At 43.5% G+C, this 22,300-nt stretch overlaps 1 protein-coding gene across 5 annotated transcripts in view; it reads left to right on the top strand.

Moving 5' to 3' along the window:
* The window catches only part of LOC116941460 (monocarboxylate transporter 12-like), a 52,402-nt gene extending 30,824 nt beyond the window's left edge, over positions 1-21,578 (top strand). For 4 of the 5 annotated variants that reach the window (XM_076066379.1, XM_076066380.1, XM_076066381.1 and 1 more), the window contains 6 exons: positions 802-945; positions 2,547-2,683; positions 5,876-6,054; positions 7,890-8,147; positions 8,654-8,913; positions 11,133-21,578. In XM_076066379.1, coding sequence (XP_075922494.1) covers positions 802-945; positions 2,547-2,683; positions 5,876-6,054; positions 7,890-8,147; positions 8,654-8,913; positions 11,133-11,299 — 1,145 coding nt within the window. In that variant the 3' untranslated portion in view covers positions 11,300-21,578. The remainder of the gene's footprint in view (positions 1-801; positions 946-2,546; positions 2,684-5,875; positions 6,055-7,889; positions 8,148-8,653; positions 8,914-11,132) is intronic. The other variant, XM_076066378.1, reaches the window with a different exon arrangement.
* Positions 21,579-22,300: the final 722 nt, after the last annotated feature.

Here is a 22,300-nt window from a genome sequence, read left to right as displayed (position 1 = left end):
TATTTTGTTGTTTCTCTTCAACGTGACTTTACCGAAAAAACTAAGAATATGTGATAAGCATTGTTTGAATCAGAACATTCATCAATTTAACTTATTGTAAATTTACGCAGCTTCAGAAGAGAAACTACAAGGGCCCAGCCTTTTGTGTACGCCTATCATTATCATTATACATTGTCTCAATATATCCATTGCACATTTAGCCACCTGTACATTTTAACTTAAACTGAACAAAAAACCATCGCGTATATTTTGATTTAAAGCTTCCGTGACTGCAGGGATTCATATTCTTGTTTCTCGTGGCTTTCTTTCGGTAAAGCCACGTAGATGGGAAACAAAATAATAAAAATATAAAACAATAAAATTCTCACGACGTTTCGACCGCAACATAAGCAATCATCATCAGGTGTGAAAACCACAGCAAGAAAATTTGAAAAAAGTGGCGGTTATTTTTAACGTTAGCACCACGGAGAACGATTTGAGAGCTTGTTCAGATGGACGAGTCCATCTATGTTCGGAAAAGAGGAGGGAGACGAAAATAATGGGTGCAGTCTGAAAGCCACCGTAAGCGTGAACAACCAATGAAGACCCGAAATGGTTTATCAAATCCTTCCAATGATTGCTAAGCCAGAATCCATCTTCTCGGTTGAAATTGTCTCTGTGTTTGTATATGTGGATAGCCTCATGAACGAATCTCTCATGGTAGCTAGATGCCTTGCAAAGAACCTCTGTCTTGGAGAAGCCAATGTCATGTGAGCCTGTTGACGTCCGTTCACTTGGCGTGGCCACTGTGCTGTGTTGCAGCACCCATTGGAAGCCTGCTGAGCACTCGCTTCGGCTGCCGGGCCACGGTGATGTTTGGCGGCCTGGTGTCATCCTCCGGTTTCATCATTGCCTCCTTTTCCCCAACCATCGAATTCCTTTACCTGTTCCTGGGACTGATGGCTGGTGAGTCAACGACTGCCTGAGGACTGCATGTGACGAAACCAGTTTACAGGTGTCACCCCCTGCAGATTATGTATATTGGAATGACAGTATTCCCTCGTTATTCTCGAAATTGCTATCCGCGTTTTTCGCTATCTGCGAATCGCATCTGGAACTCTACACAACTGCAGAGACAGATAAGTAAAGGGATGAGAGAGAATGTGATGCGAGAAAATGACGAGATAAAGCGATGAGAGATAAAGTGATGAGATAAAATGATGAGATAAAGTGATGAGATAAAATGAGATTAAGCGATGAGATTAAGTAACGACAGAGAAAGCCTATTTATGTATTTATTTAAGGTAATATATTACGGTGATATGTTTTCGTTGGCCAATATCTTTATCCGCGAAATTTGATATTCTCGAGCATATCCGGAATCCATCCCTCGCGAATAATGAGGGGAAACTGTATGGTAACATTCAATCGCAAGTTGTAATAATAGTAATTTACATATATTTGTCAGATTGCTTCTGGTTGAAGGCCTCCAATGGCATGTTGGTCACAGGTGTTGTTGGATCACACTTCAACACGCTGGTCAGTGCAGCACGGTGAAAGAGCGTGCCTAGTACGAACTCTGATATCAGTAGCCACTGATGTCAATTGTGGCCTGAAATCAAACGCAGCTTGCCGGATTCATAGTGCAGTGCGTAACAACTGTACCCACAGCACTCCATCTGTTTATTTATAGGTTAAATATATAACACTACCATTATAACTCTTTGGTTTTATTCGGTAAAGTCACGTAGGTAAAACAAATTTAAATGAAATAAACAATTTCGGAGGCAACGCAAGCTTCCGTCTTCAGGTGGGACCAGTCACAGCCAAAATCGCTGCACCAAGTGTCTGTGACTGGTCCCACCTGAAGACGGAAGCTTGCGTTGCCTCCGAAACGTCATGTTTTAATTGTTTATTTTATTTTAATTTGTTTTACCTACGTGACTTTACCGAATAAAACCAAAGCGTATGAATCCTTGCAGTCACGAAAGCTTCAAATCTAGAACTACCATTATTTGCTAACCGTGTTTTGTAAGTGAAGCAAAAACATTATCTCCTAACACTTAAGACAACGACATCTCAAACCACAGTAAAATAATTGTGGTATATTTATAGGAGAGCAATATATAGAACGACACAAGTTACTGTTTACCAATCCAGCACACTGCGAATCAAAAAATGGGTTATATACGAAAGGCCGACATTACAGATACTCTGGTTAATTATTAGGTCATTCGAATAAAAGCCGACATCAATGTAAGGTCACATGTGGCAAGGTTTAAGAAAGCCTACTTGTTTCCCTTGGAACTTGACTTTATGTCAGTTACATCCTAGGATATGTATCTGGCATTATAAAGTCAGTGGTCACATTTGACAAATGACTATTGAAATGTGACTATTGAATATAGTGGCTCTTGATGCCGAAACGTATTTCAAGCATGTTACATCACCGCAAAACCGCGGGGGATGGCGATGAATTGAAGAGGCCTTCATTCAGCAGTGGATTGATCATGCCTGCTGCTGCTGCTGATGACATGTCACGCATTGCTGCCATTACGTTACCACAGGCCTAGGCTTCGCGCTGTGCTACTCCCCCTCGATTGCGATTGTCAGTCGCTACTTCCAGAGGCATCGGCTCTTGGCCACAGGGCTGGCCATGTCCGGCAACGGAGTGGGCACCTTCGTGTTGGCGCCTGTGGTCCAGGTGAGACAGCAAACTCACCCAGGCGCCTGGTCATCCGTGGGACCAGAACACAAAGCGGTACCGCCTAAGGTGGCTACAACTTCAGTGGTAACAATTTAGTTATGGCGCGCCGGCGCTGGCGAGATGTTAACTCCCTCGCCTCGTATACGCGAGGTCGTGGGTTTGATCACAACCCTGACGCCTGCTGTATATTTGGAGTTTGCATGTTTTCCCCATGGTCGCGTGGATTTTTCTCCGGCTCCTCCGTTTTTTATGGTAGTTAAATTTAATTAATGTATGTGGTAACATTTTAAAACGAACAATTTAGCGGTGTTATATTTTAGCATTTGACAAGTCCAGTCCAGAGCTGGGCGATCTGATTGGTTTAGTAACTGATTACTAAACTTATCTGATAACCAAATAAATATTTAAAAAATAATCACCTCCATTATCATGTGTGTTGCTGGACGGGAGGTGATGGGCAGGGCTTGGTGATGTCATTGGCATCATAAGCTCTCTACAATTGTGTGTGGCTTGTAGAGAGGCGAGATATCTGGGCTACCACGAGATTGAAAGGGACCAGAAAAATGTTTAGGTGATAAATCGACGAATTATCCCAACTTGAATATTGTTTGGGCCCATGTACTGCATTTCATTTTACTGTGCATTTACTATGCCTGTACTCCTATTTAAATCAGTTGCAATTTCAGCATTTGAGATTTTCAAAAGGCCTCGCATTCATAAAGTCTAAGTGTCTCTTTGCTAAAATGAGCACTGTAATGGTGGCGGTGGTGTTTGTGGAGGTGCTCCAAAGCCAGTGGTGAAAATTCCACAATCCTGTGACATATGCCAATGTCTCTTTAGAACAACCACTGATAGCTTCACACAAAGCTGTGCTCATGCTTTCAACCATGGAAGGATGACGGGCTAAGTCAACCTTTGACCGAGAATTGAATTAACATCTAACGTTCTAACCTGCCCCAACTGAACATCTGTGAAAAATAGCTTCATAGCTCATCGGATTCCTCCAGTATAAATAAATATTCTGAATTCACAACTTCCAGATTGAGAGGCATGCACTATAGCGCCACCTGGCTGGAAATTCTATTCACTGCCTCACCAAATATTGCCAAATGAATGTCTCTGACCAGATGCCTACAGACAGCCCTTATGACATTTGATGCTTCTGGTTCTTTGTTCATATAAATGTATCAACTGAAAGTGTTTTCATGTTACTCAAAATCATCTGTAATTACTGCCTATCCATCATTAGACCTCCTTTGCCAGTACCAAAATGTAATAATAGGGTTTTTCCCCTTTTTTTTGGCAACAAAACTGAAACCTTTTTACAATGATTCATGTCTCCATTAACCACAATACCTGCAGTGATTAATGGAAACAAAAAACATACTGTGATAATATATGCATTGTCCTCGACCCAATTGGTGCTCGACCAGATGACGCCAAAAGGCGTACAGCTCAAAGACAATGCACCATCAAAGTAATGAGGGCTCGGGGTGAGCATCTACATCATTAGACCTCCTTTTCCAGTACCTATTATTACAGTCTCACAGGATCCTCATGAGAGATTGGATCGTAAAGGACCCTGCCTACAGTGGCACCGCCTCATTTCTGGCACAGAGATAAGAGGTAGCACTGTGCTGCTTAATAAACGTGACCAATTTCCCCCACCACCCCCCCCCCCCCCATCGCTGTCAGGAAAAAAACCCTCGAGTTCTTGTAGCCCTCTTGAATCACCGTGATCTATACTAGCCTTTGCTAGCCATCAGCACACTGGACTCGCATTTTAGAGGTCACCAGTTGAATCTCCCGGCGTGGGAGTTTAAACAACTGCGTCAGGTTCTTAAGTCCCCCCCCCCTTCCATCTCTGTCCATCCAGCGGTGTAAATGGATGCACAACAAGGTAGTCGATCGGCATTCAGGTCGGGCGTTGTGGGGTAAAGTGTGGATACTCCCAGCCCTTCTTCCCAAACATCTGGCAAGCTTTAAGGCCTATCATAGAGTTGTTTTGGATTAGATCGTGTAAATATGTATAATTTCTGGCGAAACGTCGTACTCAAATTGTAAATTGCGTGTTTACTGTCCAACACACCGGTGTGCTGTACTAATAATGAATTAGCATGTTTTGTTTACATAACAAACCTTACCAATTGGCTGTGTCAGGTGCTGGCGGGTTTAACGACGCATTTATATTTACGCAATCTAATCCAAAAAAAACTCTTTTTTGTGGCTAATATTAGTCGCGAAAGCCTACTACGTGTTAAGCATTAAGGCGTGGGTCAAATACTCTCTCAAGCGGCTCCCTCGAGCGCCCTGCCACCGGCAGTGGCGTGAAGCGGGCATTCGCCGCAATGCACCGTTACCTATACCCACCCTCCCAATTCGCTGATATAAATGAATCGATTGGCGGTAGCCCGGGTCACCGCAAAATATTGTTGGGCCGGGCATAGTTTAAGGTTTTTTTTTCCTGGGAGCATCGCTGGTACTACCACCCTGTCCCGCCGGAGGGCGACGCTGGGAGCGATGATGACGACGACGACGATGTCGATCCCGCCAGCACGACCGTGACCGCCGGCCGTACCAACAAAGCGCCCGGTGCGCCATTGCCTCCAAGTGGTCTCGCTGCCAATGACAAGGGGGTGGCCGCCCCCGTAAGAAGCAGAACGTGCTGGGGAAATGACCAGACCAGCATCCTGATGTACTTTCAAAACAAGCGATAAACAGCCGTTGCCACGCACAAATCCCCAGCAGCCCCCCTTTTTTATGGGTGTTTTGCGTGTGCTTTTTATTTCCATATTTGGCGTGCGTATCGGGCTCAGTGACATCTCCCGTCTTCATAGGCCTTCTAGTTTCGGAGTTATGGAGGTTTTGTGACCCCCGGGTCACCATCGTGACCCGGGTCACCGCCAATCGATTCAAATCTCCACATGATAAGCCACTTCGTTGAGCTATCATTTGTGGCCATGTCGCTTCTGAAAAAGAAATACCAGGGAAGATTAAAAGAAAATGTACTTTCATGTATATTTGTTTACCTTTCCTATACTTTACACTCTTATGGTGTTTTTTGTATTGTTTGTTGTTGTAACCTTCTCACCCTATGCCCTTCTGGATATTTGTGATAAAGAGCCGTGTATATAGCCAATTCTGATTCTGAATGCCATTCCCTCCCCAAACGTCACGCGGAGGGAGCAGCTGCTGATCGAGGTGTACGCTTGGCGGGGAGCGCTGCTGCTGCTGGGGGCCTTTGTGGCGCAGCTGTGCGTGTGCGGAGCCCTGCTCAGGCCCCTGGCCTCGCCGGCCACCCCCACGGCCAAGCCCGGCCTGCTCGGCAAGCAGCCGGCAGAGACGGCGATGCCTCTCGACCACTACAAGTGCGTGACTCCAGATACTCTTCTTTATCCTCCTGTGGAATGTTTTTTTAATATAAAAGAAATATTTTTTGTATGCTTGTTTGTTGAACTTGTTTCGCTTCGTACAGAGCAAACCATGCTATAATAATGTGGAAAAACTAATCTGAGTTCTGTTTATATATATATCATTTTACCCATAATGCCACTCTACAACAGTGCATAATGAGTTGGTAATACAATAATGCGTATTGTCTTGAATAACATCTGGTAACCCTTAGCAGCATTTGTTTTAACAAGCCCGCTTCTGCTAAAAGAGACCCAGAAGGTCAAAAGCGGTTCTGCGTTTGATTGCTTTAGCAAATGTTGCCGGATAATATTGGCCTGAAAAGCCAATAGGGCAATGGCCTCAAATATTGTTATTCAATATTATTCCAATGCTTGCCTGTAATCTGGACTTCATAGGGGCTCACTAATACAGTACTTGGTATGACAATCCATGAGGCTAAATGGGAGTTATTTGTATGTGCGTGCATATGGGTAATCTACATTTAACTTAAAATATCCTACATTGTAATAATGATTTTCAAAGACTGGAAACCAGAGTATTGTATAACTACTGTGCATTAAATCAACTCTTAAATCAATGAAATAGTTTAGTGGAAGCTAGAATCCTGCATTGTAATATTCATTTTGATTAGACACATGACTTACAATCGATATCTGAAGGTTGTTCTGCAAGGTCAAGTCATTTATGACTTTTGAATCGCAAGTGCCTATTATAAGGATAATTGTTTAGCCAGTTTCCTCATACATTTTCATGTGGAATGAAACCAGGGGCAGCTGGAGAAAACTCAGAACAGGAACAAAACACCCCGACTCTGCACTGATAGCCTACCACAAACCTCATTTCCCTACACTGCCTCACAACACAATATGTAAAAACAAAATTGGTAAGATTAATGCTGTACTTGCCGTAGACGGTGACGGTGACAGAACCCTTCCCTTGCACAGGTCTGAAAAGAGCTATTGCATTTTAATGGGATCTCATCTAGCCAAATGACAGCCTGTGGTAAACTCTAAAAGCAGAGATGTTTAACAGTTCCTTACTCTGTCAGTTTAACACATAGGCTTTCGCGACCAATATCAACCATAATACAGGTTTTTTCAGGTTAGATTGCATAAATATGAATGTGTCGTTAAAGCCGCCACCACCCGACAGCCAACTAGTAAGGGTTGTCACCTAAACAGAACATGCCAATTCGTTACTAGTCCAGCACACCGGTGTGTTGGAGAGCTCAGCCACAACATTTACAATCTGAGTACGACATTTCGCCAGTAATTACAACTAGCTTCATCAGGTGACAGACAGATTTGTCGAGATATCCGTGGCCTGTCACTAGCGCCTGATTAATCGTTTTTGGGTGGCCATCTGTATATTAAATTCCTTCCCTTGAGCATTTTACCACTACCTACGCATGATTCCAAACATGCCCATCCTAATTCACCTTGGATTTTTCAGTGCTAGTTTTTAAATGTGAAATACCAATTGTAGATCTCTATGACAGTCAATACAAACAAAACCAGTTGGAATTGTAGGACACCACCTATAGTGGCGCACCACAGGCGATGTGATGCAAACGCACTAGAACCATAGTGATGCTATGGCTCTAATTACCAGGCACCTATAGGATTTACCATCGTGCCGAGCATCGCTCTTTTGACCTTCACGGAGCGGGACGTGCCGTTAAATATCCTTGGGGACCCCCGCAAGCTCGGAGTTCCCCGGAGGGCCGGCCATGGCCTCTTAAGGCCTCCCCCGCATTAACCCGGCGGCGGCGGTTCCGCACCCATTGCAGGCCGCCCATGCTGTGCGAGGGGGCGATGGCGGCGGCGCGGCGAGGGTGCCGCGGGGCCCCGGCGTGCAGGCCCGAGCTGCTCGTGCTGTGCCTGTCCGTGTCCCTGCTGGCCTACGGGTGCATCACGCCGCTCGTCTACCTCGTGCCGTTTGCGCACAGCGTGGGGACGCCCGAGAGGCAGGCGGCCTTCCTGCTCTCCCTCCTCGGCGTGATGGACATCGTCGGCACCGTGACGTACAGCTGGCTCATCGACCGCGAGTCAGTGGCTCCGGGGGTTTTCTTTTTTGCTGCCAGATGCACGGAAATGTGATCTGGTGTAGGCAGCGGTTTACGGTGTTTGTAGAGAGTTTGAGAATTACCTAATAGTTTGAACGTATATAGCATTTGTTATCCCCCCCCCCGCCCCGCGCACCTCCGACTAGCACTGTTGGTTCCATACGGTGCAAAATAAATTCAACATGGATACATCTAAATACTGAAATAACACGTATAGAACTTAAATGATTATATTCTATAAACACCACTCAACTTGGGTGCGCCTCCAGCATCCGCTGTCACCCATGGGCCAGATGAGCAGAAGGGACTGGGTGATGAAGAGACGTGGGGGGGGGGGGGGGGATTTAACTGGGGCCCCTCATTTGATTCCTTGCAAGCAGGGACCCCTCGCCAACCACCCTCGAACATGCGCGAGTGACGCACCGAGTGAGCGTCTCTCGGCAAGCACGGCAACGGTCCGTAACGATCTCCCGCCCGTGCTCGCCCAGGTGCCTGCGGTCGCGGCGAGCGCACTGCTACTGCGCGGCGGTCGGCCTGTACGGCGCGTGCGCCCTCGCCCTCCCCGCCATGCGCAGCTTCCCGCTGCTCGTCGCCTTCGCCGCCCTCTACGGCTACTTCAACGGCGCGTGCACCCCGCTCATCCCCGTGCTCGTGGCCGACCTGGTGGAGCCGGCGGGCGCCAGCACAGCCATCGGCCTAATCTACGCCATGCACGCGCTGCCCTACCTCCTCGGCCCACCCACCGCAGGTTACTGAGCCCTACGGTGACATCCGTATTCCCGTGCGCATTTAAGTGTTTCTGGACGCCTTCGTGGGTTCACAACCTCGTCAAAGTTCCACAGCTCGAATGCACGTAGCCACGGCGCGATGTAACTAAGTCATCAGGTATGTGCCTGATCTCGTCCAGATCTCAGAAGCTAAGCAGGCGTTGAGCCTGGATAGTGCTTTGATGGGGTGACCACCATGCACAAAACAGGCTGTCATAAGCCACTGTAGGGCTATATAGTGGGCGGCAGATGGAACTGCAGCGTAAACCGTTGTTGTTATGTACTTGCTTTTATGTCTACATGTGAAGTATGGTCAAATAACCCCCTTGAGCCCTGAGGTGTGGGGAGGCCATCATTCATAAGTGGATTTACACAAGGGCTGTGCGTGGTACACACACCAGATTCAATGAAGTGGAGTGGGTTAATAGTGTGTCCACATAATTATCTCAATTCAAGCTCTTTTGGAGAAAAAAACCCTAAATATCTCGAATGATTAACGAGAGGCAAGCGGCTGGATCTTTGCCGATCATGAAAGCGCCATTGTCTGATATTTGGTGCAGTAGAAGCCCTCTTAACGACGGCAATTGGTTCCATGAAACCGGTCGTTAAGTGATTGGTCATTAAGTGAGTATATGAAATACAGGTTAAAGGCTTAATTCGTTCCGATAACATTTCCACTTGGTGGGCCTTTTGTTAGTGACCTCTGAAAAGATGGTGTTCTAATTAAGAAAAACCCCGTAATGTTATCGGCTTACCCGTGAAAGTGATATAACTGTCTTTTCTACCAACGGTAGGCCTTTTGTAAACAATACGAAACAAAACGACAGAGCACTCAAATGCTGTCCTCATGACCCTCAAGTCCACACAAAAAAACTTCGTCAACTCTGCCAAAAGCTTCGAGCATGTAGGCCGTAACCTGGTATATTTGTACAGTGCAACCTAGCGTTGTGACATCGTCATTACAGCCATGGATGCCTTTTTCATCACCCTGAATGTGTCTCATAACGGCGTGGCTAGAATCCGAAGCTGCTAATCGCAATGACTGAAGGGAAATCTCTCACTCAGACGCCTTCACAGCCGCCCCCAGACCTCCCCGAAGCACAAATCAGACTGTGCTGTTGCAGTGGTTTCTAATATGAACAACTTAAAATGTTATCTTCATTAGGCAAATCACGTCTAAAGAATCATAGTATTTTTGATTAAAAAAAATGTTTGGTTCTATTCGGTAAAGTCACGTAGGTAAAAAACAAAACAACAAAAAATCATGACGTTTCGGCCACAACACAAGTGGCCTTCATCAGGTGAAGGGACCAAACTGTCCAGAGGACAGCGTTGGAGTGAAGAAAGCCAAGCGCAGGTCGCCTCCTTTAAGCTGTGAGGGGGTAAACAGAAAACGCCTTGACAAAGGAATTAGCATAAAATGTACTATTGTGAAAGCTTGGACATTACACCACCGTGAGAGTTTGGAATGCCGCTACTTGAATAAATACTGTACCATTGAAAATTAGTTTAATGTTTGGTTCGATTTAGAACATCTTTCCAATGGTTGCTTAATTTGAAACCATCTTCTCGGTTGAAATTGTGTCTGTGTTTGCAAATCTGAATTGCCTCGTGAACAAATCTCTGATTAAAACCCGTGGGTTTGCAGAGGACCTTGGTATCGGAGAAGACTATATCGTGATCACCCACAGCGTTGTAACAGTGATCAGCTACGGCAGAAGAATTCGTTCTGCCGTGTTTCAAATCTGATTTGTGCTCGCGAATTCGGTCAGAGACATGTTGTATCGTCTCCCCGATATAGCAGTCACCACAGGTGCAGATCAATTTGTAAACTCCGCTGTACTGTAAGTCAGGAATGACATCCTTCACGGAAGGGATCAGGTCACGGATTTTGTGTACTGTATTGAACCGGACCAGGATGTTGTGTTTGTTTAGAATTTTGAAGATCTTTTTAGTAACGCCTGCGATATATGGTAGTGTGATGGTTTTGATCGGAGTATCAAGTGGTTGTTTCTGTATGGAGGGAGAAACAGCTTGGCGGATGGTACGGTCAGAGTATCCATTCCTTTTGAGGGCCAGATGTACATGTTTTAATTCACTGCTCAAGTGGTGTTGGTCCGAAATGCAATGACCAAGTCGTTAACAGGGGTGGTCGTTAAGAGGGGTTCTAAATGAGGCCTGTTTATCCCCTGTCCCACAGGCTGGCTGGTGGACTTGACGGCAGATTATAATGCCGCCTTCTTCCTCAGCGGAGCCATCATCATGCTCGGCTCTGCCACGTTTGCGCTCGCCACCTGTGCATCGTTGTCATCGGTCACCTGCAACAAAGGGCACCTGAAAGCCCCTTCAGGACATGGGGATGTCTAGGAGCCCACCAGGTACACGAGTTGTATATAAGGAGTGTGCCTTCAGCTGTGAAACATTAAACACACAAATTTAGAGTTGGATATTTTGAACAGTTTAAGAGGTGCACCTCTTTCAAGATGCCTGGTCAGCGTGGAAGAGTGAGCCAAAATACCCCTCTGGAGGGGCCTAACTCCCACTAGTGAAGGCCCTTCCACCAGCAGTGGCATGAGCAAGCAATCGCAGGGCTGCACCTTTGTCTTTTAATAGGTGCACCCAATTGCAGGGCACGACCTGTATGTATGTATAAGAATGTTTTTTACCCTTTCTTGCAATAAAACAGTTGTGTTAAGATTTTAAAACACCAAACTGAAACCTTTTGCAAGGAATAATGTCTGCATTAACCACACACACTTGTGGTGAACATGCAAACAAAAAACATGCTCTGACAGTATGTGCATTGTCTTCTGATTGGTCCACACCAAAGACAGCTTTCTTTAGAGAGTCTCAGAAAGTGTTAGACCAGAGGACGCCAAAAAGCAAACAGCACAAAGACAATGCCACTCTCGGGGCATTGAGACCTCGGGGTAAGTAGCTACATCATGGGACCTTCCTTGCCAGTATCAAAATATAGAAATAGGTTTTACCCTTTCTGGCAATAAAACAGGTGTTTTGATGTTAAAACACAAAACTGCAAGGATTCATGTCTGCATTAACCACATATACTTGTGGTGAACATGCATGCTGTAGCTGCTCACCCCGAGCTCTCAATGCCCTGATAGTGGCATTGTCTTTGTGCTGTTCGCCTTTTGGCGTCCTCTGGTCTGACGCTGTTTGAGACTAGGCTCTAAAGAAAGCTGTCTTTGGTGCGGACCAGTCAGTTTCAAAGACAATGCATATGCTATAATAGCATGTTTTTTTGTTTGTATGTTTACCGCAGGTATATGTGGTTAATGCAGACATAATTCCTTGCAAAAGGTTTCAGTTTGGTGTTTTAACATCTTAACACAACTGTTTTACTGCCAGAAAGGGTACAACCTGTTCTTAGATTTTGATACTGGCAAGGGAGGTCTCATAATGTAAGTATGTATGTTGAACTTTTTTCGCACCATACGTAGCCAAATGCCACATGCTTGGAAAATTGGGCATTTAAAAATGCTCAGTACATTATGCTGAAGATCAATTTTCACACTAATCTCATAAAATACACAATTCTGATGGATTTTGTCATATCTGCTGAGCCCCCCTTGAATCTTCACGTGGAACTTAACCAACACTGCAGGTAGAATGTGGTGTGGGTCATTTACATTAACATTCTACATATCAATGTGTTGTATACCACCATTGTCTCCTACATCATCATCAAGTTACATGTTATTGTTCCTCCTATTTACTTTACAGTGTTTCAAAGTGCACACTTATCAAACATTTCTGGTTGTGGTTTGCTATCATGACTTTAACAGTATTTTATATTGCGACTTTTACACTGGTTATGTCTCAAAGGGCACACACACACCCACAAACCAGACGATTGAGGGGCTGAGCTATTGCCAGCAGTCCCTCACTGAAACCTCACATTGCGGCCTACATTGAAATGTGTAATTTTAATTTGGATCAAGGTTGAGAAAGAGATAATTGCGTGCTCTTGCGAGTGATGTTACACGAGTAATTTACGTCCACTTTACCAGTTTCTAATGGCTTGACGCAGCATTGCACGCAGAGCGTCGTATTGGAACTTATTCACCCTGTAGAGCGTTATACAAGCGCAATCAAGCAACCAAGTACATTTGGCAGTATATTAGTGGTGATATGGATCTTCTATGATACAGTATTTAACTGTATAGTATTTGTGTTTGCTCTAATCATTGTTTTATTTAGATCATATTTCTGCCATGATGTAATGGTTTTCACACTGGGCTTGCAGTCCAGAGATCACCAACATTTGATTCCCTGGCACGGCAGTTGAAGCGATTGGCAAGTTTCTTAATCCAGCCCCACCTCTGTCTACCGAGTACAGTGGTCAATCGGTTAACGATGTTAATGTTAATTGGTTCCACGAAAACCATCGCTAATTGAAGTTATCGTTAATCGACGATAGGAAATACATGATAAAGGCTTAATTTGTTCCAAGACGATGGGAAGTTTAGCTTTTTCACCCTAAAAACATAGTTTATAATATTTAAACATGCAATTTTAATACATAAACGTTATAACATATTAAATAATTAATATTGATAGAAACACTGATAAATAATGACTAAATAGAGCCTACAAAGGTGCATAAATAGAGCATAAAATAAAAAAAATTATTACCTTAGGAGTTGGGGTGGGAGAAAATACATTTTTGGAAGGAGAGTCTCCTTCCATTAGAACCTCTGGAGGTTCAGGGGTGTTGGAGGTTGAGGGATCATTAGCTAGCCAGTTGCTCTCAAAACGCTCATAAAAGGGCGCGGCTTATTGGCTGAGGTCTGCTGAGTCTACTTTGGAGCCCTCCGATTGGCTGAAATTGGCGGCCGCGTGGTATCTTAAACTTCGTTAATCGAAAAGGTATCCTTAATAGAAACAATGGGGCCCTATGGGAGGTAAATCGTTAATCGAAGGCATCGTAAACCGAGGGACCACGTAGTTGTAATTTGTACACCACAGTCTATTGGCAGGTCGCATGCCATGGGGTAAAGTGTGGGTACTCCTCCCCCCTCTTCCGAGATGTCTGGCCACTGTGGAAGAGGAGACAAAATACCCTTGAAAGGGATACTTAACATGACCGTGTAATTGCAGGGCTGCTCCTTTGCTGTTTATAGATGAGTGTCAATTTGTTCCACTGATACTTGCATTTCCAAGAAAAGTTTTCCTGAAGTCTACCTCGCTTTGAAAAAAGAAACATTGTAAAATATGTGTACTACATTACTATTGTAAAACGAATTGGAGTGCTAACTTATTGATGTATTAAGCAATAGATATATATTTTTTATTAAATAAAGAATATTCCATTCATTAATATTACGAATTACAATCTTATAACAAAGTAAACTAAATGTCTCGGCCTCGCTATGCGTTGCATTGTACCACTATTCGAGCAGATCAACTTCGTCAACACATACAGACAAAGCCATGAACGTCAAAAATTCCTATGCGTTTCATGAAGAACGAAGTAAGACTAGTGGATAAAAATAAAATACAGCATACATTAACATTTGCGATATTATTCAAATGGTTGAACACTGCAGCATCATAACATTCTGCTTAAATAACATCAAACTCAATAGGTATTGGATGGACCATGCACCTATAATAGCACTGAATATCTATACAACAATATGAGCTATTGTGTTATATTGGGTCACTTAAAGTAATCACCATAGTGCAGCCTAAATGTATAATACACATATAACACTGACTGTGGATGAGATGCTTCATCATCCCTGCTCTGGAGAGCACATTAAAGTTAAAATAGGCACAAGTCTGGCTTGACTTATCTAGCCACAACTGACGTAAACAATAATGTAAGTGGCAGGCTTTACTGATAACTAGGCCCCAGATTTATCATAATGAATTCACAGTATTATAAAGACTTTCACAGCATTACAGCAGCATTCATAACCTTAGTACAGCATTCCCAACATTATAACAAGATAAACAAAACCTACAGACAATGCTTCCTAGAGTATTTCCACACCTCTCTTGGCTGAGATGCTACACTTGCCTCCATTTTGATGTCTGTCTCGTGGCTAACGCCTCCAAGGGCCTCGTGTCTCTAAGGTCCTTTGACCCAGAACTTCCTGGTCACGTGAACAAAGTCATCACCCTTTGTTTTTTTTTGGTAAAGTCACGTAGGTAAAATAAAACTTTAAATAAAAGAAAACAACTAAATTAAATCACGACGTTTCGGAGGCAACACAAGCTTCCGTCTTCAAGTGGAACAGTCACAGCAAGATAGCTGCATCAAGTGACTGCTGTGACTGTTCCACCTGAAGATGGAAGCTTGTGTTGCCTCCGAAACGTCGTGATTTAATTTAGTTTTCTTTTATTTTAAATTTTATTTTACCTACGTGACTTTACCGAAAAAAAACAAAGAGTATGAATCCTTGCAGTCACGAAAGCTTCAAATCTAGAATTAAAGTCAGCACCCTCTAACCAGGATGTTCCTGTCACTTGCTGCTCGCACTTGAAGTGTTGTAAGTTACTCATTTTTCCAGCGATGCCAGAATGTGTTGGCGAAGCTCTGCACCTCTCTCCATTGACGCCTTTAAACACCTGCAGTGCGAACCTCCTCGGTGGGTGATGTGGGTGCATCTGTCTTCTGGGTGAGAAGTGTAGCAAGAGTCAAGATGATTGGTGACTCCGGATCGGTCGAGACAGGAACCAGGGGTCTTGCGTTAATCATAGCTGAGAGTGGTCAATACCTCGTGAGAGAGCCGTGTGGACCCGACATCACACAGCATGGAGTTAAGAATGCGCCGAGCAATGCCGATCATGTGTTCCCAGGCTCTGTCCATATGTGAAAAGTGAGGAGGATTGAAGATCCACGTGCAGCCTTGATCACTAAAGTATTTCCCTAAGGAATCATCTTCAATATTTGTCGAACTAGTCTTAAGCTCTTTACATGCTCCAATGAAATTGGTTCTACGATCAGAATGGAGTTGCTTGGCTGGCCCTCTGATGGCAAAGAATCTCCGGAGTGCATTTGTAAAGCTCGAAGAGTCCATGTCTCGATAACTTCGATGGGCACTGCTTGCGTACTCATACAGGTGAACAGCACTGTCCAAAGTTTGCTGTTCGCTTGCCCTCCTCTGGTTCGATGCAAGACGACTTCCATGGTCTGAAGATGTCGAGTCCTGCGGAGGTCAAAGGAGGTTCCAGACTGAGTCAATCAGCTGGGAGACGTGCCATTTTCTGTTCTTCCTGTTTCCTGTGTAGCTTGCGGCACCTGATGCACTTGTGGATTGTGCTGGTGATGTACCATTTTGCTCCAATAATCCACAACCCTGCAGATCGGATTGCTCCTTCTCTGAAGTGCCAACCTTGGTGCTTGACCTTCTCTTGGTAGTAGCGCACAAGTAGAATGGCGATGTGGCTCTGGCTTGAGATATGAGGGTGTTTAGTTCACGCTCATCGGATTTTGCATTTCTTAGCAGGGCACCGATCCTGAGCAAACCGTCCTCGTCGATCCAGGGATCGAACTTTCTGAGAAGGCTGACCCGAGGAAGGTTTTTTCATGCTTGTTGATGCAGTTGATCTCGTTTGCATATGCTGCATGTTGCATGCAACGGAAGATAGCTTTGTTCTGGAAAGCTCCTCTTGAGTGCTTTGCACCATGCAGTGATGCCACCCATTGCAGTTATCAGTGGCACCTCTGCGTGTATGACGGAGGCAGTTTGCGATATTAATTTGATGTGCTATAGCTTTCAAGAACATTGCTCAGTTTGGGAATTATTCAAAATGGTGCAGACTCAGTGGACTTCTTGGCAGCAGGCTTGTAACCAAGGTTGTCACTTGGGGACGAATCTCCTTGTTTCACTCGGGTTCTACGAGCCCAAAGGACTCCTTGGTGGTACATGGGCCACCGTCAAGTCGTAACAGGAATGCGGGACCCGACAGCCACATGGTTTGCTTCAGCAGAGATGTAGGGATGGACCTAGTCCAGAGATTTGCTGGATTCTGATTAGTTGGAATGTAATTCCATTGCTCCGGCTGCGTCGACTTCCTGATGCGTCCCACCCTGTTGCTGATGTAGATGTAGAATCTTCTGGTTTGGTTGTGTATGTATCCTAGTACGACCTTGATGTCCATATAGAACTTGACAGCGTCTGGTTTAATATTCAATTCGTCCAAGATTGATTCCGCCAATTCTGTAGCTAGAACGGATCCACACAGCTCAAGCCCACATATCTGCAGTGGGTCAAAACACTCAATCATTTTCACAAAAACGTATTTAAATTTCGATTTAAAGCTTTCGTGACTGCAATGATTCATCTTCTTTGGTTCTTTCGGTAAAGTCACGTAGAATGAGAATAAAATAATAAATTGATAAAATAAAATAACACAATAAAATTCTCACGACGTTTCGGCCACAACACAAGCGGCCTTCATCAGGTGAAGGGACGAGACTGTCTGGTAGGACAGCGCTGTCTGGTAGGACAGCGCTGTCCTACCAGCGCTGTCCTTCACCTGATGAAGGCCGCTTGTGTTGTGGCCGAAACGTCGTGAGACTGTCTGGTAGGACAGCGCTGTCCTACCAGACAGTCTCGTCCCTTCACCTGATGAAGGCCGCTTGTGTTGTGGCCGAAACGTCGTGAGAATATTATTGTGTTATTTTATTTTATCAATTTATTATTTTATTCTCATTCTACGTGACTTTACCGAAAGAACCAAAGAAGAAAAAACGTATTTGTTATCGTGATTTTTATTTTGACGTTGCTTAGGAAACATGAATGCACTTAGATAAAAAAAACAATAAACGGTCGAGAGTAACTTTTTTGATCGTTTTCAAATAGATGGTTTTCATAAAAACACTACCGTATGTTCATGTGCAATGGTTAATTTACCGTGCAAAGGGACTTCCACGAATTACCGTAAATGTTTACCGATACCATTTGTTCAAGCAAGCAAACCTTCGATCACATCTCCTCATTAAGGTGTTGTCTTGTCATATATATAAATTCTTTTTTAATAAATAAATTGTATATGCCCATGAAGTGAGTGTCCAACAGCAAGTGACAGGCTACTGCTCAGCAAGGGTGGCAGTATGGTATGAAATTGGTTCTTGAGTTCCGTACGATATTACGGTACAATATCTTTTCATCAGGTAAAGGTACGAAAGTAGAGTATTTTTTACGTACCTTTTATTACCCTATTCGTACCAACTCAGGTGATCGATCAATTAAATAAAAGCTAAGCATCTTAATTTATGATAATAATTTTACTCTCTTTTCTTTAAAGGCGACTACAATAATGTAACACATTAGTTATCAAAAAACTCAAATGGCAGGCAAGATGATTTTCTCAAAACGCCACATACCATTGATAACGGATGAGAATTTTAATTTTTTCCTTCAATATTTCGAAATTATGCGATTTCAGTATTTTTTTGTTAATTCGAGAAAAAAATCAAACATGTTTACAGAAGATTTTTTTCACCGAGTAAGGAGCTTTCTACAAAAAAAATTAAGCCAAAAATGTATTGTAAGCTTGATGATCATATATCTCTTGTTTTCTTAGCCTTGTTTTTCTTCGTTACGATGGTACCAAATTACGGTACGAAATTTTACCACACTGGTACGGTAGGAAAACATTTTCAAAGATATGGTATGAAATTAGGGTACGATATTTTTTTTAAAATGCGAAATTGAAAAATATCGTACCGTGCTGCCACCCTTGCTGCTGAAATACATTAGCCTGGAAATTAAACCACCAATGGATTGAGTGTTATTTCCTTTAATAGATTTTAAAAGCCATCCTATTACGATCGCACCAATTTGTTGGAGCTGCATAAATGAATTTAGTTTTGTCCAAGATGCATTTGTAATGATTTATTTCACAAAGGATATGAAGCACTTAATGAAACTCCTGTACATTATTCACTCACTTTACGCACTTTTGTACCACAGTAAAAGTCTGTATTTCAGTTAATACCCAGATTGGAAATGATATACTTGGCAATTTGACATGACCTGTATAAATGAACGGCTCATATACATGGAGATTTTAAAAAAATATTGCGATATCTCAACAGTTATTATACTTAACGTCAAATCAGTAGTACAGCATGTCCCCGCTTAACGCTGGGGTTGTGTTAATAAAAAAAAACTTCCGCATAAAGTGAATTTTCATGAAGCGGGTGTGATTTTCCCATAAGGAATAATGGTGAAAGTGGTGGTGCCATTCCAGCATGTAATTTTAGTCATTGTTTTTAAAGACTGTTTCATATGTTTCTTTTTAAATGTGTTGTGTTTATATAGTATTTCTATAAACATGCTATGTGCGACAGTCATGTATATAAATGTAAAATGTGTGAGAGACATGCGTCGAGTGAAAAAGATAAGGGAGTGACAGTGCGATCGTTCAAGATTGGTGATGATGACGCTACGCACACGAACATGCCGGAATAATGATTGAGGAGGAGGAGGAAGACGAGCCGTGTATCACAGCGCGCATCAGTCAAGCACCAGCTCCCAGCATCACGGAACAACGCTACCAAAACCCACGCCAGTCAGGAAAGTAGTCTGCCACCCGCCAGACTCGCGTTACAGCGGGGGCAGTGCGCGTTATAAGCGGAAAACATTCCATAAAATAAAAACAGCGTGAATGCAAAAAAAACACGTATGCACGTGTATGTATGTTGAACTTATTCCGCGCCGTACGTAGCCAGCCGTGCTAATCGGAGGTGCGTAGTGTGAACGCGCCAGGGATTTACTGTATAGGACACAAGCACAAATCAGGCTGAATATGAGCGTCCACTCAAATTGTGGATTATAATCAGAGTACAAATCATTAAAATTTAGAGGTTTGTTCAAAAGGTTCAGAGTCTGATATTTATTTGATGTTCTCCTCTGACCAATTATTGTTCATTATCCCTTTCACAGTGGTCTCCTGCACAGATGCACTTATACCAGCATTCCTGTAACTTCCTGTAACACCTCTGGCAGTCCTGTTATCTAATGATCCTTTGCAACTGCACTTTAGTATTTTAAATGTCCGAATGTCCATGAAACCTCCTTCATTTCCAAGGAGGTTTTTTTTTTAGTTTTGGGAAAAGAAATAAAATCACGTGATGCCGGATCGAGAGAGTTATGGGTGGTGGCGAAAGGACTGGAACGACACTGCTTGGCCTAAAACTGGTGCGCAGGGAGATTGGCGCGTCTGATGGTGCCGCAAGATTTCGAATTCCCGGCTCATTTTGAATACATTCACACTGCACCCATTGTTCATGGTCAAAGAAAGTGACCAGCTGGTGCATAATGCACTTTTTTGGTTCCGATCGTGGAGCTATACAGTAATTCCTCGTTTAACGTGATAGATGGATTCCTGAAAAGTGCGGCATTAACCAAAAATGCTTTAAACGAGGAATCACTGTACTGAATCACGTTGGTACTATAAAATCACCCTGCAGTCATTCAATGGCAGGACAATGAACTGAGATGAGGTTACACGACGTACCGTGTCATTCCGCGCATTTACCTAGAATTCTCACACCACTCGGCCGCGCAGCTCAAGAAAGTAGTTTGTCAACCGCTCAGAAACCGCGTTATAACGGTGCGCGTTTCCACGTTGTGGGAAGAACCGTGCCATAGCGAAAACGTTTTGCGTGAAAATGCGTTAAGCAAGGACTTTCTGTCATTTAAATGTTTTAAACTACGATACTTGACCACCTGACAGGGTCAATCAAATCAAGTTATCTCATGGGCATATATGTCCATTTATGTGGTTTATAAACAACACCCTAATGTTAAAAGCAAGACAATTTTTACCATTTGTAACGACGTAAACTTGCATCCATTTTCCCTCCCCCAAGATCTGTTATTAAGAAGTACTTTGTGAATATTCTCCATATAAAGCGTTTTGGAAACCCGAGGTAAAACAGAATTAGAGTCCAGTACTGCAGTAGCCTCACATTGTGGCTTGTAGGCACTACCTCATGCATTATACACGCGCGTGTAAACTCAGGATACGTATTTGAAGCTTTCGTGACTGCAGGAATCCATACTCTTTGCTTCTTTCGGTAAAGTGACTTTACCGAAAGAACCAAAAAGTCAGGATAAGTACTGTAATCGATTTAAATTTTTTTTAATAACAATGAAATATAACGTTAACACTGATGTATTTAAGAACCTCAGCTAAATGTGCATACTGTACAATTCCTAGAGGTAAGAGCGCCAAACTAAGGTAGATTTAGCAGTCTGAAGATCATTTGGAAACACGGAACCAAAGGGATTCTGTTGCAAGTTAAGAGTTACACCATGTGCAGCTGCTCTGTTATTTCGTTTTCAGTTTGAATGCTGAAACTGTTGAGCTCCACAACGGATTGATGATACGTAATTAATGGTGACTTAGCCCGACTGCAGATAGCAGCTGCCATTCTTTTTAATAGTTTATCACACGGAACATCCCATTTGCTGTGCTATTTTTTGATTCGGCACGAAGCGACACAATTTCATCGCCTGCTGTATCTTGTAATCACTAGTCTTTGTGAGCATTTTACGTTTTGTAAAGATTTGAAACGAAATTACGAGCTGTTTATACCACAATGTATCAATTCAAGTTTTGTATCTTTATATTAAAAGTGCTTTCTCGTGATTATCAAAAACGCTTGCTTTGTAATTCATTTAATCATTCCACTGCTTTGCTACATTTTACACCAACATACAATTCTGTACGCAAATGAGCATCAACTGAACATAAATCATAGCTGGATTCACTCTTCCAAGCTACACAGTATAACTACATCAGCTCAAGCCTCCCGTAAATCACGGGACATCTGTATGGCCACCCCCACTGTCAAACCCTCCCTTCTCCTCGCTCCCTGTGAAAGCAGACGCTGCTCCATGCAGCTGAGTTGAGGCCCTTGCCGTAGCCTTTTCCTTCCGATCCTCATCTTTCCAGACCATTTTGGTCCAATGTTTCCATTCTATTAATTCCCATTCTTTTGCCTTCTTTTTTTTTCCTCCACGTTCCCTTTTCGTTTCATGCCCTTCACTCTACGCCCCTTTCCCATGATGTGTCACGGGTAAGAAGTGTCTTGTTGATGTCTTATCGCAGAAGGGAATGGCAAATGCCGTTTCCAACCTCGAATTCCCGGTTCTTATTCAATTTTAATACCCCAGCAGCAGTTGTAGTTGGGCGACTGGCCTCCAACTATGATATGCAGGACATGAAAACAGCTTATGGGTTTAGGCTTGCACTCTACGATGAGGATGAGGGCTGTTTGCCAGCTGCTGATGCTCTCGTACACGAGGGGACAGTGTGGGCCAATCGCACGCTCAGCTGTCTTTGTCTCCACGGTACCGCTGTTGACCAAACCAGCAATGC

Source organism: Petromyzon marinus, chromosome 11, assembly GCF_048934315.1.
Source record: "Petromyzon marinus isolate PM22_M1 ecotype Great Lakes invasive population chromosome 11, UKy_Petmar_22M1.pri1.0, whole genome shotgun sequence".
Taxonomy (NCBI): domain Eukaryota; kingdom Metazoa; phylum Chordata; class Hyperoartia; order Petromyzontiformes; family Petromyzontidae; genus Petromyzon; species Petromyzon marinus.
Note: the sequence above shows the minus strand (reverse complement) of the source record. Positions and strands in the feature narration are given on the sequence as shown.